We start from the raw sequence: 19,377 nt of genomic DNA on the forward strand, positions 1-19,377 counted from the left end.
TGACTGCAGACAGATTTTAGATTCTTTGGGCTCAAGTTTCTTTTGGTTAAAAACTTTCCCCAAATGATCACAGAAATAATGGAAATGTGGTCTTTATGTGTTGATGGTAATTTGAAATTGCTGCATTGTATACAGCAGTTAGGCACGATTTTTTACAAGGGTTTATTCACAAACACTATTCTGCAGAAGCAGATAACTCATTCACCTACTTAGCCTTACAGTGTTAATCTTGTTCTCTTATTCAGTCATTCGGTATTGAAAAAATCCTCCAATTTCAAGGAGCAATAAAGAAAATGGGCCATAATATTTAAAGTTACATTAACAGTTCTGAATTAGACTTCTCATAATTATATTAGCTACCAATTGGACAGCATTTTTTGTATAGTAAACTAAACTACAACAGTTGAGTAGGATATATCTCCAATCAGACTTTAAGCTTTCATAGTCCAATATGCAAAGGAACACCTGCTTGATTTTTTTTTTTTTTTCTTTTTTTTTTTTTTGATCTGTCACACTAAAATAAAGCTGTCCGAGATCACGTGTGGACAGGTTTTAAGTACTTACTAATTCATTCAAAATAAAAACACACAAAGTAAACTTTAACCACGACTGCAATTTTAAATAGAGAACTGTCTCTCTCCATCCTTTCTCCCACTATTCCACTCAGGGTTATGCTGTGCAGATACCTTAATGCCTTTGCTTTTCACAGAATCACTTTTCTTACTAATCTGGGTGAAACAGATAAAAACATATGAGACCACCAGTGCTCTTACATTTCATAGCAATGTGTCTTCATATCTAAACATCCATATACACACAAATCACAGCGGAGTTGAGTACTTATAAAAATGTGTAAGTGAACACAGGCTGCCAATAAAAAGCAGTCCCAAAATCAGACAAGCGTAATATTATAAAGAAAACATTCCATCTTACCTTGAGACATTCTTCTTGTTTCAAGAGGTCCTCACAGTCCTTAGCCTGCAGAACAGGAGAATTAAGGCGTTCTTCTACTTCAGACAAGGCTTGCAGAAGCTGAAGGATCTCTGCCAGGTATGTAGAAGGCACGTAAGCGGTTTCCACAGTCATACTTTCAGTCATCACAAAAGTTGTATCTTCGTGAACTGTTTGCTAGTACAGATATACAAGAGAATGTTTCCTTTAGTTTCTCACCTCTACACAAATGTATAATTTATTGCAATTTCCAGTTCATGACCTAGAACCAATTAAAAATTATTTACAAGGCCAAAAGCAGAAATATTTGAGTTATTTTACACAGATCACTCACGTTCCCCTAATTTGACTGAAATGGCAGATACTAAAATTGATGCATAGGGAAGTATACAAACTTCTCTTTTTCCAGTGAAATTAAGATAGGAAATGCAAAAATACTTTGAGATTATGATATTACTGGGATTTTAGTGCTAACAATTTCATCTTAAACTGTTAAATCTCTAAGAATATATCCTTCTTTATAGAAATTCCATGCACGCAAAGCCCAAAATACTGACATTTAAAGGTGTCAAATAAAATAATGACTTGCCTTACAGATACAATTTCTTAGGTTACATGCAAGATAAAACAACTAGGTCAATTCAGTACTTACAGTAACATACTAAAATCTCTCTCTTCAACCTTGGAAGTATAATTTGGAATTTCAGTATTGGAATATTTAATGGATAAAATTCACAGAGGAACTCCCAACAATACATTTCTTCAGAAATACATATATATATATATATATATATGTGTGTGTATATATATATAAAAAAAATTATATATATATATGTGTGTGTGTATATATATATATATATATATATATAATTTTTTTTTTTTTTTTTTCCCTAAAGATCTGTATTTTTGGTAATTTGGACAAATATGAACTAGACACGCTATTCTGAAAGCACATGCATACACCAAGTGCAAGAGAGCCCTGAGTATTTTGTGTCAAAACAGAGTGTTGATCTATAGGTTTTGGAAATATATTGATATATTAGGTGATAAAATGGTAACACATTAATTCTCCATTTTTCTGATTTGATGTGTTTGTAGACCATTACAAAAAAAAAAAAAAAAAAAAAAAAAAAAAAAATTGTGCTTGAAGCTTCATTTAACTGAACTCCAAATAGATATTCACCTGTATGTCATTCAGAATATTATATATATGTATTTATATTTAGAAATATATAAACTCTGATTTGATAAGCATAGCTTACTATTTGTTTATTTTATCACAGCACATAGGATTCCTAGTGTGGGAGCACAAATTCACTGAGCTTGGTCCTTGCCTTCTCAAAAATTCAAACTTTACTTATTGAAGACCTCAAAGAAATGTTACAAGCAATTGTTGGTTAACATTCAAAAATCTCATTACTTAGTTGTTCCAGTCCCAATACAGATAATCGAGGATTTTGGAGCACTGTCTGTGAATGCATCTATGGTTCTGGAGAGAACAGCATCATTAGTAAAGGAAAACAAAACCAAACACTATTTCCTACACACTACCTCAGCAAGGTGTCTCATTTTAATTGATCTATTTTCCATATCCATCTTTTCATGATTTCTCCCCTCTGTTACTCATCTTAGCATTTGGTTCTTCAGCTTTCTTTTAAAAGTCTTAAAATATGCATACAGACATTTGAGTAGCTGTATGCATATTAATGCATATTACAAATAAAATTCATGAAGTTATCTCTAGATTTGTATTATTCTGCTGCATTTCCTATGCAAATTTAATTGCTTTGCTTATACCATTTTAACAAAATGACTTTCTCAGGACATCTGCTAACACTGAAAACTCTTACTGCCATCATATCACTACTATAGTTTTTATGTTATATAATTATATAAAATAAAATGTTTAAAAATTGGTCCTCTCCCTTCCCCATATGTTTCATGAATCACACTCTGCAAGAATAACATTTTACCCCAGTTAACACAAAGAAAAAAGCTCTCTGTGTTGATTAGATAATGGGAGATCCTCAATAAGCCACTGAGCCATGCAGCAATATATTTCCATTCCTCAAGACTGTGCTGAGACTCTTCTACATACAATGAGGAACTACATCTTTACAAAAAAAAAAAAAAAAAAAAATTAACAGCTTTTCCCTGTTTGGCAGAGAAGACAGATTATTGATATTCAAGTAAGGGGTATGAGGTTATTCACTCAAAATAAGGTTACAGGAACACGTGAAATGACACACACAAGATAATTAAATTCTGACACTTTATTATTCTACTTTTCTAATCTGAATTTAGTCTAATAACTGTGTATATATAGAGTATACACATAATAACTGTTTACATAAAATAGAATCTGTGCCCTCTTACTCTAAAAAAAAAAATCCTGAAATCAGATAAAAATCAAATAGAAATTTGATGTGTGATTACTTATTAGCCACTTATTGTGCCTAATTAGTTAGAGTAATGCCAAAATATCCACCCATTTGCTACAAATGAGTGATAGAAGAGTACTCTTCCAGGCAAAATTTACTAAAATTTGAAGGCAGGGCTGAACTGATCTATATGGTTTACTCATCCCCCAAAGTATGTGTAATATTTAATGCCCATCAATTCCTGTGAGCTACATAGAGCCACAATTTTATTGTACTTAACAATTTGTTTATTTATATTAAAAGTTAAACTGTAAATTACTACAACCAGATAAATACATAGATGAATTACAATTTGAAAGAAGTCCACCAGAACCCATCTTCATATTTGGCAATATTATTTCATACTTTATTCTAAAGAAGAGGAATCCAAGTGAATTAGTTTCTGAATAAATAAATGAGTCTGAAACGTGCTGAAACTGCAGAAGTGAGTTTTTCAAGACACTGCAGGAATTTCTTTCATTCTATCTTGATTTGTTGATAGTAGGATAACAGAGTTTAAGGCATCTTGCACTAAGGAATGGAGAATAGGCATACACAAAATTGATCATTTTAATGAGTAAAGAAAGATATTTTTGTTTTGTTTTGTTTTTTTCAAAGTTTGCTGGAATTATCACGAAGATACAACAGGCACAGTCCTTCCCTACATTCTGGGCAAGCATCTTTACCAGAAATGTACACATGAAACTGAATAATATGCTAGCACTGTAAGAGGTAGCCCCCCCCCCTTTCCCCCCCCCCCCCCCCAAAAAAAAAAAAAAAAGGAAATGGTGGCAGCTGTGACCCACAGCTTTTAGAAATAATACCAATTCATTAAATATATGTGCCATTACTAATGGAAAAATGATTAATGAGAAGCAAAATTGGTTAAGAGTTTACAAAAATTAAGAGTAAGATTAAATAAGAATACTGAAGCTTTATACCTTTTGAAGGATTTTTTGAATGCACAATGAAAAAAGTGGCAAAAATACATTAGATAAGTATTTGAAAATATTGAAATATATATATTTTTAAAATAACGTAATATATAAAACAAATTAATGATGGAGAAAATGATGGTATAAAGGGCTGTTTACTTCAGTATTTCTGTAGAATATGTGTTTATTGCTATCATTGTTATCAGTAGAATAAGATGAATTTTCTTCCCTGTAATTGCACATTTTTAATTAAGATACAGAATCTATTCATAAATGTGACTTTACATACATGTAATAAACAGTTAAGTTCTACAAGGTATAGCACAAAGATAAGAAATACCTCCACGAATTCCCCCTCACAGAGAAGAGCAATACACAAAACAAATAAATAAAATCAAACCTACAGGAGTAATGCAGTTTTGCCTACAAATTTCCCCACAAAAGAAGTATCTGAAATAATTATTCCCAATTTCTACAACAGTATCATCTAGTACTGTCACAGTTAATAAGCCTTGCAGAATGCTGTGCCTGTCTGTTTTGTCTCCCCACCTATTTTACCTATCTCAGTATATTCATTTCTTTTCCTCCTACAAATGGAATGATTTCAATATCACTGCAAGAGTCTATAGCCCCAAAACCTATTTTGCATTTACAACTGCAGTTGACAACTCGACAACTGTTCTGTTTTTGGTGTCTTGTCACTGTAGACACCCAAACTAATAGCAAGTTGAACGTGCTGTTGTTTTAAGTTAATAATTTCATGCAAACAGAATATGCAGGAGTGCAGCAGCTAGCTACTGCACCATGACACTACTCTTGTAGCATCCTGATGAGAAGGAAAAGACAATTAAACACATGCTTTCTCCTGAGGTGAACTAAGGCTTGAGAAAGTATTCTTTATAATTAGCTGTAAGATATGATGAGAGTGCAAAAAGAATGCAAAACCTCAACTCCAAGGAATAAACATAGATGCACAAATACAAAAATATGAAGCTATAATTAACACCATAGTTAGCACCAATATACTGGACACAGAATTAAAAATGCAAAAGCCTGATCAAGTGCTGTCAGAGATCAATAATATCACTTTCCATTTTTATGTAAATAAGTTTTTATATATTTGTTGCTAAGCCAACTGTGAGAAATTATCAGATAACATTCAGAAAGACAAATTCTGTATCTTCACTACTGCTAGCACACCTTACCTGTGTATACATATTTAAAAAGTAGATCAAAATGATGCAAAGAATATGCAACTGCTACTATAAAGTTTGATGCCCTTATTCAATCACAAGCAAGTTATCATCTATCAGTACAGCAGATGACTGTCTTTCAATTACACGGAAACTTTAGTTCTCACTGCAGGAGTAAAAATGTATAAAATGCTTATGTAATTTCATAAAGGAAAGGTCTTAAAAAAGCATATGTTAGCACTAAGATGTATTAAAACATCTTAGTGCTAACTTTTTTTTTTAAGAATCACATTTTTAAGTAAGATTGTAATAATTATTTTCTCATGTGATTTTTCTGTTCATGCTTGTTGTCCAGAAAGGGCTGCACACTGGAAAACATAAAATATGTATTTTGATGACTGTATCTGACTTAGTGACTTAGACTTTAAATGGATGCTTCCTTTACTTCAGAATGACATTCCTCAGTGAAATGAACACAGAGGAAGGAATTTCAACATAAGGGCAAATCAACTCTCTATTGACACTCCAACACTGAAATGTGACATAATTTCATTTTTGAAAAATACTATGTTCATACCAAAAATAATTCCTTTGGAATCTTCTTCCGCATAGAAGAATTCAAAGAAAACCAAAGTCAGGAACTCCAAATCCAAACTTTTAGACTGATATCAGAAATGTCTGTACAGTAACTAGACATCATTTTGCTACCTCCTCATTCAATCAGTTAAGAGGTCTATATTCTGTTAGCATAGAAATTCATTCTTGGACAGAGTGTGCTTTAGGTCTTCACAACACTTCACCACTCAGTCATGCATACTGGCTAAGAAATGCTGCATTTATGGTTTTCATTCCATGAGTTACAGATCAAAAGAAAACTATTAAAAATCAACTATTCTTCACAATAGCATTAACTTGGGGGGGAGGGGGAGGGGCAAAAGATAAAAGAAGAAAATTTTACATAGAATAGAAATAAAAAATTGTAGGATTTAATTTTGAAAACCATCAATTAACAGACATAGACCAGTGCAAACTTACTGTCTTACTGCTGACTTCGGGTCTTGAATAAACTGCCAAGGTTTTCTCCTAAAGAAAAACACCTTTCCCTGCTCTTTTAGGCTTCAGTTGTGAGACATCTCACCAAAAGTCTGGTAGTCATGCCACTGCCTGATATGCTTTATATAGTGGACTGGATAAATATGTGTAGTTGCTTGGCTCAAAGACTTGGATAAATTTTTATTCTACCCCCATTTCTTCTTCTTTTTTTTTTTTTTTTTTTTTTTTTTCTTTGAATGCATTATTTTCACATTGAAATGAAAATAAGAGATAGAAGTTATACTGATTAACTTCAAACATTTAACTCAAATTATATTGGTGGTATTCACAGTTGTAACTTTGGGGGGGGATTTTTTTTTTTATTTCCTTTTTTTTTTTTTTTTTTTTTTTTTCTTTTTTCTTTTTTCTTTTTTCTTTTTCAAGACATACATGTATATAACTTTGAAAACTACATCAAGGCATTCTGATACTACAGCCATTCCTTAGGATTCCGCACCCCATCAGGCCTTCAGAACCTACAAGATGTAAAATACCCTAGACAAAGAAGAAAATGGTTTTTGCAATCCCTTTTCCTTGTCTAGCCACTTAGCAGGGATTTTATTTTATTTTGGCTTAGATAACTATGTCATGATCTGGACTCGCCTCAGGCTCAGGAGACTGATGTACTGCTGCATACTGAACTCAGATGTGGCTTATTTGAAAACTTAGTCATTGCTTTTTACTGAAGACCTCCTGTCATGTACACAAAGAAGAGACTCAGGACCAGCACAAACACAAAACTGTAGCAGTCCTGGTTTTGATTTTTAATCCTGACAACTTCCATTAGTATCCATTCACTAAGTAAATTAATTTCAAAAGTGATGGAACTAGGACATGAGACTATAAATACATTTTATTCTGTATGACATAAACCTGCTCTTTTAGAATGTACAAGAAAATGGAGCACTGTGTATCTTATGTCATATCCGTAACATGACCACTCATGAAGAAAGACAAAATCTAATATTACTATGCCCTAATAGATTAATTTGAACTATTGGGATTTGGAAAATGTCTCGCTATAAATAAATTATGCATGTATATTAATTACTTCTGATAAAAGGTGGATTATTTCAATCCAGTAATTGCAGTAATTCAAAACTGACAAGCAAAATTACATGTCATGGTAAAAGCATTTTATAATCCCTACCCCTTTCATGCATACTTCCACAGAAGTCAGTATCTTACTCATAGAAATCTGTAAAAAAGTAAATGCTTATGTATTCATATTACATTTTGGAATGAAAAAAAAAAAAAAAATCTGGACACTGCATAATATACATCTTTGTCTGGCTTTAAAATAGATATTAAAGACATATATTTAGAATGTTTTATGGGATTACCTTGAAGACACATTTTGAATCGATTTATGTGTCTCACCCTCCAGCAAACAAGATGCATTTTGAAGTTCTTATATTTAGCTATAGACTAAAAATGTCCATAGAGCTGTTAGCCATTTCTTGCATTTGCCTAGTAATATTTTTCACAGCTGCAAAAGCACATATATTATCAAGGAAATTACATACTTAAGGAAGTATTTAATTTATGCTCTGGAAGATTAAATTTTTTTACACAGTCATATATCCTTGTAACCATGATATGCAATTGTGAGCATCTGTGCATCCTGCTAAACCAGCATTAAAAAAAAAAATCAAACTCTCTAACATAACTGTAACTACCCTAAAGAATGCAATGAATTTCAAATTCTTTTAACTCAAAACACAATTTCAAAACTGTGTAAGCTATAGAGAAGCACACAGGGACAGACTAAGTTTCTGTATTCTGTATTCTGTATGCTGTGTTGCATGGCAGCCCTCCCATGATAAGACTTTGGTCAACGTTAGCTCACTTAGAGGATGATTTATTAAGATGGCAGAAGCACTCTGGTCACACAGCACGAAGCCTTAGGGCTGCTGTGAATTTAATCTGTTACTCTACTGACTGACCACCAAGAAAACAACCAATGTTAAATATAGCACAGACATGTTAAAATACAATCCACTTGAGATCTAAATTGACTACTTCGTTTTGAAATTGTTTAATTGTAATATTAATTTTGAAGATATTTAAGCCAACTATGTGTTAGCTGTTTGTTGGAGTAATTTAGAAAATAACAAAAACAAACAAACAAACAAACAAAAAAACCCCCACCACACTGAAGTACCTCTGTAGTGTTTAATGCTAACAACTTCAAAGAGCAACGATTTAAACCTTAAATAGTGTCACCTTTCAGAGGTAATCTACATTTATACAGATGTGATCATGCAGGATAATGATAGGATTTGTTTTTTAGGCTGATTCTGTTGCTCTAAGACAGATTTTTTTTTTTTTTTTTTTTAAATAGCAGGCAAGAAACTACTGTAAATCCAGCACTAAATAAATATACCTACATAGCTATTCAGCAATCAAACCATACATATAAAAATTCATTTCTATGGGCACCCTTGTGAATATATTCAGAAGCATCTATGAAACAACAAGAAAAAATAAATGAAAATGTCATCCTTAACTCCTGTTTCCTTAATTTAACAGGAGATGATTATCATATCTTCAAAAGGTACTGCTTTTAGGGCCAGATCACTCTGCAGCAGGTCTTTCCTCTTATTATTTAACTTCACAGTATGACCAAGTAATTTTGATAGCAAACTTATTTATCTATTTAGTTACATAATTTACTATGTTAATAAATTTTGATATATCTGAGAAATTAAGATGGCAATTAGCCAATTAGCTGGTTTGTTTCCCCAGTAGCTAGGCAATTATTAGGAAGAAAATACTATACCAGGATAATGCAGTTTTGGCCAAAGAAAACTGAATGGAGAGACAAATTGGTTGTCACAGGTTTCCTTAACCAAAGGATGCTAGTCTTGTTACCACCCTTACCACACCGAGGACAATAAGTAAAGCCTGTGCCATGTTTTAGACTATATTACAGTAACCACTTCATATAATTTAAGACAACATCCTAAGACAGTCCTATTTGCAGCAAGGCTATTCATTCCCATGCAATGAGTTAAAGGTGTTGAACTTCACTTTCAAACCAGGGAACGTAATTCAGATTGCTTCATTAAAGACCATAAGAGATAATGAAAAAAAGGTAGAGAGAAATGTTTTTTGTGTGAAGTTCGGTCATCTGAAAGGAAGTTTGTTTTAAAATTTGCTCTAATAAAATATTATGGATTTGCCATGACAATACTGAACAGAATGAATAAGCAAATAAAAGGCAAGAAAAACACACTTTAGAAGAACTTAAAGTACTGTATGAGATGGTTTCACATCATACAGAAGAAGGCTATCAATGGCCTTCTCTTAAATTATCACATCACTCTATCTTTTAGAAACAGAGAATGCAAAGTGCATTTTAAAACGCATCTGTAATACCAGCTCCTCTTCAGCTACATCCAATGCCTATATTCAGTGTATTTCCTTCAGCTTTCTTGCCAGAATCCTAAAAGAGACATGAAACTAGAAGTATTTGAAATAAAATTAAATGATTTTGAATGAATTTTCTAATAGTAATGCTAACAGATTTCCTGATTTTCCTGATGGATGCTAAAAAGCTGATGTATACACTCAGTTGTGATTTTCTTCCTAAAGATTCTCATTCATTCTCCTCTACAGTCACAGCCAAAAGAGGTCTGTGTTTGGCTGTACTGTGTAAAGCTGCCTCAGTTAAACAGCTGCCTCTGTTAATACAGAAGTTAAATGGTATCACTGAATCACTTCTGTCCTGTCCTTGAAAGACCCAAAACACAGAGGTTAAACAGATTCTGTATTCCAATCCATTTCTACAGTTCTCTTCTCGCCCACTAAGTATTTTCCTGTTTTTCTTTTCTAATGCCTCTTCTTTCATCATTTCATCCTCTCCCCTACTCCTCATGACAATAAAGATGAATTAGCTTGTCTCAACCACTATTAATTCATTTACTGAAAAAAAAAAAAATATATATATATATATATATATATATATATATATATATATATATATATATATATATAAAATATAAGGAGAAATACTCATTTTATTCCAGTGCCTCTGGTTCTGACAACCATGGAAAATAATGATCTAAAACAATGACAGCAAAGGAGTATCAAAGTATTAAGATTATATGGATGCAGGTATATAATTAGGACACAAGACTTGTGTTTATCTAGCTGTGACACATTTTATTTCCGTTACTGTTTGATTTTACATTTTAGAAAATATTTTTTTGTAGGTAAACATATTTTATCTGTAAAAACAAGTTTAGATTTCATTAAAGAGAACTAATGGAGCTCAATAGGGAAACACTAACTGAAAATTGGAAGATGTCCTTAGAAGAGTGAATTTAAACCAACTCTTGAATTTCAGATGTAAAATAAATTTGATCAGTCCTTAATCAGGTTCCAGAAGCTGATCACATGCTCCCTCACCTGGAACAAGTACCCAATTAAGAGACAATTAGTTTGAACTTCTGAATGCTTCATAGAATCTTTAACAGAATAAGGTATTTTATTTTGAAAATGAGGCTTATGGTCCTTTTTTTCATAGGAAGTACTAAAAGTACTAAAAGTACTAAAAGTACTGGTATTTGACTTATGTCACCGTTAATTGCTTTGAACTACTCTAACCACTTACCTCGAAGAAAAAAATGCATATTCTACACAGTTATTTTCCTTATTCATTCTTGTTCACCACAAGGTTTACGTGGTATGAAAAGGACTTTCTCCTGATTTTTACCTTTTGATCAACTTATTTTTCCCAGTATGGAAAAAAAATCCAGGCCAAAATATGTCAGAAGTAAAATGACCATTAGTTCCAATGGAATTTTTATTTGTGTTACCAATAAAATTACTGATATCATTTATGCAAGTCTACTTTCTTTGCCAGTATATATACAAGCAGGTATATAATTTTGACAGCTATTACTGAATTGAAGGAAAAGTATTCCTCCTATCCCAAAAATAGTCTTAAGATAATATGAATTCTCGTAATTTCCAATGTCCACGACTGAATTAAGTTATAATAAACTAAACTATGTCTCAAGTTGGCATAAAGAACAGGTAGTGTTTGAGGTAACAACAACAACAACAGCAACAACAAAAAAAAGCTTTTTGTGTAGTGGAAAATAATTATGCTTCACCTTTTTAAGCCTATGCTTTCAGCTACACCATACTTATTAAGAGAACTGGTGACACACACTTATTTTTCAGATTGTTGGTGGACACTATCTACTACACATCTGTGAGAGAATCACAACTTTATGAGAATCTACCATGACAGAGATACTCAATTCTTATGTTTATGCATCCTTTTCGCAGATCTTCCCCTCCACCCCTCCCTCCCCCCTCAAACCCCCAAATTGGGGAAAAGTAAATAAGGGGGAACATAATCACTCTGATTTCATACTTTGATATCAGAATTATATTAGCTCTAATAAAGTAAGAAATGCAATTCTGTCATCAAGCCACAGCAGCATCTTGCTATGTTTATTCAATTAATCATAATGAATTGCAAGATATACAGTACAGTTAAAACCTCATTGCCTTTTAACAATAACTTTCAACTCTTATATGTCTGTAATTGTATACATCATTAATTGCAAATGAAAAATGCAGAAATTTTCTACTTCTTTTGCTTCAAAAATAAATTCAATTTTGTAGTTTCATTGTACGTTTTTATTCAGCTGGTGGGTAACAGAAAGCATTTTTTTTTTTTGCTGGTATATGCATGTGTTCAAGTGAATAGTTCAAGTTTTCTTTTTTCTTCTGTATGCTCAAGTCTTGAACAACTAACTAACCCCTCACAACATCCCTGTGAGGTAGGAACTTATGCTGTATTAAAAGAAAGAACAACAACAGCAGCAAAAAAAAGGAAGTTGGGAAATTAACTTTGTTTCAATGATTTGGAAAAACTAAAAGACTAACTAAAATAGTAACGAGGCGCCTTGTATTCCTCCTCATTCTGATGTGACCGTGAAAATACAACACTTCTCATCAGTTTCAGTAGCTTCTGTAAAACGTCTAACACATTTCACATTAATACCACAGTGGTCATTGTCAATAGAGAATGGTATTTTGCATATGAAATGAAAAGCACAACGTAATTGACCTGCACACATGTATATTTCATTAACTAAATTTTTTTAAGACATTGAAGAATACTTAAAACTTTTAACCATTACAAAAATATAAATATACCGTATAAATAATTTAACAATAAGAGCACATGTAATGGTTGCACGCCTAAAAAGTCAGTGGCTATATTTAATTGACCAATTCAAAAACCCATATAGCAATTTGTCTACTTCACATAATTTAAAGAAAAATATGATTTGCTGGTAAAATTTTATAATGGATATACTTGCCCTCTATCATCGTAGGTGTTGGGTGAGTATGTTTAATATGAATGGCAGATTCTTGTTTCTTTCATATCAAAAGAACAAATATATTCATTATTAAAAAACCTTATTTACAAGACAAAGTGAAGCCTGTTCTAGCTCCATGCCAATATAAATAAATGGTTTGGAAGTGATTCTGTCCATCAAGTTTAATATAAACCATAGTAACCCGAAAAGAGTAATCAGATGGAACAAGATTTAATAACATACAAACCAAAATTAATGATTGTCTGATTGTTTCCATTAACAGCATAGCTATCTCAATTATTGTTTTTATATATATATTATGTAACTTAATAGTCAGAGAGTTCAAAATAAAAACAGGTTAATTACATTAACTCAGCGCATTAAAGGACTGTATTTTCTTTTCCACTACCGTTTTTAAGACTACAGAAGAGCACAATGTAATAAATGTAACAACTTCCTAACAACAAACAGGTGTCAATCTTCTCTTTAATCCCATAAAATCTAAAGTTCAAAAGCCAATAAACACAGTAAGAAGAATGACAACCAAAAACTGCCATATGAGTGCAAAAGTAGTTATTTCACAACCATCCATATGGCTAACTTGTGCAATATTATTTTGATCATAAACCTGGAATAGTGACAGTTGACTTCTGTTTTATTTATCCAGTTACTGCAGCATCTATAAACCAGTAAGAATATAATAATATTTTATATTAAACCCTTCAAAATAAGAAAACATTAAGTTAGCTTAGAAAATGATTTTCATCTCTTATTCAATTTAAAAGTACAGTTTCTTGCAAAAAACTCCTTTGAGATTTCAAGTATTTGAAGAAGAGGCTATGTATAAAAGTGGAAGGAGAAAAAAATTAATCTCTTTCTAAAGTAGGTATAAAGATGTATTATGGACAAATAAAAACAACTGAAATTGGCATGGAATGGGTAGTTTGAAAATAACACTTTTTTGGATATACACATTCACTGAACAAAAATGCATGCATGGCAAACTGACATTTTTAAACTGGAAAATGTTACGGAAAAATAATGAAGCAACAGAAATAAACATGAGCTTTTCATTGCTGAGTTTTCGTTAATTGGCTGATTTAAGTGAAGGGCAATTTTCAGACCAAAACAGAGAACTACTGTATTAGAATACAACGACTTTCCCACTTGCAAACAATAGGGTTTTTCTCATTAATATCTGAAGAGTTGACACTGACCCTGATGCTCTCAGTGTTAGTAGGATTCTATTAGCAGTAGCAGTTGCAAACATACGGGTTTGCCAATAACAACTCACAATTTGTGCATAGTTGAGTCTTCGAAACTGAGCAAATTTGCTCTCAAAATCTCGCCAGCGCTTGCTGAGCTGTACCAGGGTTGGCTCCACTGCTTTTGCAGCCCCATCCTTAGACAGGCGTTCAGCCTGCCTGTTCACCGCATTCAGATCTTCCTTCTTCTTCTCCAACTCTCCACCAATCTCCTAGTGAGCAAAACCAATACAGGGCCCAGGACAGTTAGCTAACTAGATCAATCAACTTAGAATTAGCAAAATACTTCTGTCAGAGCTTCCATTTCAATTTTATTGTTACAGTTAAAATGTTCAGCTATTTCTAATCTTAGAGGTAAACACAACAAAAAAAAAACCTGAGATTAAGAAATCTCCTTGGAGACTGGCTGTAGGTATATTAGAATCTAGTACAATCTGAGAATTAGTTAGCAAAGGCCAACAGGTTTTACATTTTGATTCTTGCTAGTACACTGTAATGGGCAGTTGAAGAGTATTATTATTTTTTTAATCCATAAGGGTCAGCATATTCATGACAGATAGTTCGGACAGTTTACAAATATATTATCTGAATCTTCAATGCAGTGTTTAATTCCTGTTTTACTCTGCAGGAAACTCAACAGAGAATGAAGCAAAGAAAGACGAGGCAAAAAAAAACTAGGAAAACCTTTGACAATATGTAAATAAATCTACAGATTTTGACAATGACATATGAATGTTCAGATGAAAATGAATGTGCTAACATGAGATAGAGGCCATCCATATATCGGTAAGTCATTAGTTCATCTGGAACAAAGATACATAAAATCAATTACAATTTTTACTAAAAAACATTTGATGCTTCTTAATACATTGCACACTCCACATTGACAAAAAAATTTATTTAATGTTTTTCAAATGATTTATGTAACAATTATTGTAACAAAAGAATACAAGAGATAGTACAACAAAGAAATACCAATTTGAATACAGATTGTTAGCATTTGTTTTATTATAAATCAGAAATAATCTATTGAAATAATAATATTTTACATCTATTGAACTATTCATTTCATTTCCATTTTTTAAATTAATAAATTTATATCTCAAAATGATCTATCATTGCCACCACCAAAAAAACATTACCTTTAGCTTCTGTTCATCTTTGTGGTCTGGTAGACTGGCTAACTTTTTCTCAATGTCATCAAGCCATGTCATTAGGTCATCAGCCTGTCTCTTGTACTGATACCATTGATGAGAAATCTCTAAAGCCTTTTTTCTTCTTTGAGACCTCAAGTCCTGTTCACAGTGCAGATATTATTAGAATATGGATGAAAGACTTATAAAATATGAATTGGCATTTGTGTACACTGAAGGAAAAAAAGGAAAAGTACACAGGTCCACTATTTTTAATTAAATGATGATATTTAAATCAAATGTGGAAGTATCTGAACACAGGGTATTTTCATCAGTTTGACAGGTAAATGTTTAAGCTGAGGGTACATGAATAAATCAGTGAGCAGTCAGCAATATTCAGAGAAGTCCTACATAAATATCAATATTTTTACATATAAAACAATTTTCCTCAGAATACTTACTGGATGGAAGGAAACACAGCCCACTTAGTAGCTAGGTACAAGTGGGCTTCCTGTGTTTTGTAATCAATTGTGAAATTCTAGCCTACGTGAGAATTCTGTAGCTATTCAAAAGAAAATAATTTCAACGCAAAAATGTATTATAGACCATTGCATACCAAATGTGTTTGTGACTCAGATTTATAAAAGTATTAAAACTTCTATTGAACAGGACATTAAAAAACACAACTTCCTTGATAGTATTATAAATATACCTTATGTCCTTAGCTTCATTCATGAAGAGTTCAGAAAATACTTTCACTGTAGTGAAAGCATCTTACTAAGAAGCAACTTTAGAAAAAACTTACATAATTTATTAAAAAAAAAAAAAAAAAAACCATAAACAAATTTGCTTCAACCTTTCTTGAAAATTTTATTTGACAAAGTTGAATGCTGAACTGAATAACTCAAAAGGAAAACAACCAGTAAAAATCTGGCCAATAGTATAGCTCTGAAAGGAGTCTTCTCCTCCACAAAAAATTTGAATTAGTTCTGTTTAACTTGAAAAAATCCAAGACAAACCTAGCAGATTTCAAGTTACTGTGTAATGTGAACAAAATGACAACATATTCCATCTATTATTTTACTGCATTCACACAGTTCAATTGTAAAAATTAGAATGAAATCCATAGGAAACAAAAGATGATGCTCAAAAATAAGTAATAATTAAATCTAAACATGCGTAAACACATGTAAAAATGTGTTCCTAGAGTCAAGAAGAACTAAAAAAAATTTTCAAGAAAAATTCCTCCTGATGAAGGATAAACATTTCAGCTACAACTGCCAGAGACTATGCCTCTTAGGTGACCAAAGGTGATCTTTCAACTACAAAATTCTTCCTTTCCATATTTTATTTTTCTCCAGAAAGCTGGCATCCTCAAATAAATCTCTCAGCACAGAATTTAGACGTACGACTTTGATTTTCAGCTTCTTAGCTGCTAAGTCTACTGATACAGATATATTGATATAGATTATAATTTACCCCACCAGTATTTTAAAGAGGGAAGTGTCACTTTTCATGTTGAAAGAGATCAGCATGCTATTTTTTTTAATGAAGTATAAACCAGATTATTAATTACAACAAAAGTGTTCTACCACCCAGAATCTAAATTTGTGAGGCTGTATTGTAACTAAGGTCTGGAATTCTGTTGGAGAAACATAAAAAGTGCAAAACATATTTAAAAAAGGTAATATAATCAAATAAGTGTTTACTGTCCAATTGGCAATCACCTGGTTTAACAAAACTGTGACAAAACAGTGTCCATTACACTGCATAATTAATATGCCTTTTCCAAAGCTTCAAGAAAAGTGTAGAAGCAAATACATGCTTATAGCTGAATAGTTTCAAATGATTCATCTCTAAATAGTAATGAGGATTCATTTAACTTTACAGAACATTGCCCTGAAATGAAGAAAAATCTGTCTTATTTGTATGTGCTTATAATGGTAGCTCCTATACCTTGAGAGCATTATGTTTAGTCTGCAACAGCTGCTGTTTTATCTTTATTTCCTCCCGTTGTCTCTCATCTGTGATTCTTTTCTGAAGCGTGTCGCCCCTTTGCAGCAATTCTTTCACTGTGCTCTCATCCTCTTCACTCTGATTTAAAATAATAACAGGTAAAATGGGCATTTAATTCAACTACCGCTTAAGTACTAGGAGTTTTCGACATATAAACTTATACCTCCTATGCTAAAGATCTAAAAGCTACTTGCAGTTCTGTTCTGAAGACACAATAGCTTTCACTTACTTTCTATATCACTTGAAAGGTACGAATAAAACAGCAAATGAAAAGCTACAGATGTTTGATACTAGACTTTACAGAACATCCAGGATAAGAGGATGAAAACATTAAAGGCAAAAGGATAAAATATTTCTAACTTTAAAACAGAAAGGTGTATCTGAAATACTCTAAGAAAGTTTCAGTAGTCATTGATATTGTCAGTACGCTAGGACAATGTGATTCCTAAGTATTTCACATAATAGTATCATCACAATACAAAACAGCTATTCTAGCATTGAAAATGGTACCACTATGCACTCGATACAGAAGGTGAATCTCTTCCTACAGATTTCAAGACCATTTTTGAAACAACACTAAACATCCTATGTATATAAACAGAAAAAATATGCTCAAGCATTGGAACATTATCCAATAAAACTTAATTCACTTATTATTTACCCCTTGAGTAAATACCGCCTCAAATTGCTTATGTTTTTCCTGCATTAAAAAAAAAAAAAAAAAAAAAAAATATTTCATTTTAGCATTGATCTGAAAGATCTATCTGTGAATAATACCTTGAAAGGAAATACAATACTTTTTACTTATATTGCCTATAAAGAAATATATATCCGATCTTGCTGAGGATTCACAAAGTGAGGATCCTAAAGATGATTGGCTATCTAAGACATGTCATTCCTCTGAAAATTGTATTAAAGAATTCACGGCAGTATTTTGTTTGTGACGTTTTGTTTTTGTTTTAATACACTTACATTGTTTTACTATTAACAAATAGGAAACATAAATAATAAAACTTATCACAGTCACATGTATTATTCACAATATAAGGTATGACCATACATGTTAATAACTAATCTCTGTGTTATCTGTCGTTAGTGAATGTCTTCTTTTACATGACTTCTGAACTAATGCTAATTTGGAACATTTGAATTTATAATATATTAGCATAGTAAAATTCTGTCCAAGTCATATCTAAAGACCTTAAGACAAATAAGGTAGTTTCTCATTTTCACTCAGGACTTTTTCATCTTTCTATCTACTTCACTCAAACTTCCATTTCAACCAAATTACCATATCTTTATTGAAGTCCTCCTCTTTCAGATTCACCCCCTGCTGAATTTCAACCTCCAGTGGTTCAAGTAATTTTTGTATATCGAAGTCAAATTGCTCCAATTCCTTCAAAGGAATGAAGGGCTAGAATGGGAAAAATACAGATATAATTTATTTAAATTACATATTTAATAGTCTTATTAGAAGCATAAACAAGAACAGACATCTGTTCCACTTCCTATTACTAAAACATTAGTAGATTTTCCATAAGATGAAAAAATTATCACCATGCAACTCCAACTACCCACATACACAAATAAAGATTGGTACTTAAGAATACTCTAGAGTTCTCATGTAAGAAATATAAGAATTCTGTGGCAAAGTAAGATTTAAAGAAAAAAAAGATATTTTCACATTTGTGTGCAAGAATAGGCTCAGATAAATTGTCTAAAAAATTAAGTTTTAACAATCCTCAGAAATAGTATAGCAACAAGCAATCCATTTAGATGGATAAGTACCTTCTACTACCAATTGAGAACAATTTCAGGATAATTTGTCTCAGTGTTTTGAAATCATTGTTCTGTCAAAAAGAACAGCAAAAATCCCAGATTGATTACATAGTATCCATCTTAAAACAAAACAAAACAGTTAAACTTCACAGAAGATATCCACTTAATGATACTATGTAACATAGTAAAAACAGAAGTAAACAAAACCTTCTTTAAGAAAGCACTCCATGTGAGGTCTAACAAAGG

At 32.0% G+C, this 19,377-nt stretch overlaps 1 protein-coding gene across 1 annotated transcript in view; it reads right to left on the minus strand.

Annotated features, from left to right (window-relative positions):
• DMD (dystrophin) overlaps positions 1–19,377 on the minus strand; it is a gene marked incomplete at both ends in the record, with an annotated part of 1,041,552 nt that overhangs the window by 564,268 nt on the left and 457,907 nt on the right. Inside the window, 5 exons of the mRNA XM_079549062.1 lie at positions 934–1,128; positions 14,233–14,415; positions 15,346–15,498; positions 17,293–17,430; positions 18,644–18,766. Coding sequence (XP_079405188.1) covers positions 934–1,128; positions 14,233–14,415; positions 15,346–15,498; positions 17,293–17,430; positions 18,644–18,766 — 792 coding nt within the window. The remainder of the gene's footprint in view (positions 1–933; positions 1,129–14,232; positions 14,416–15,345; positions 15,499–17,292; positions 17,431–18,643; positions 18,767–19,377) is intronic.

This window comes from Tetrao urogallus (genome assembly GCF_951394365.1).
Source record: "Tetrao urogallus genome assembly, chromosome: 1".
NCBI lineage: Eukaryota > Metazoa > Chordata > Aves > Galliformes > Phasianidae > Tetrao > Tetrao urogallus.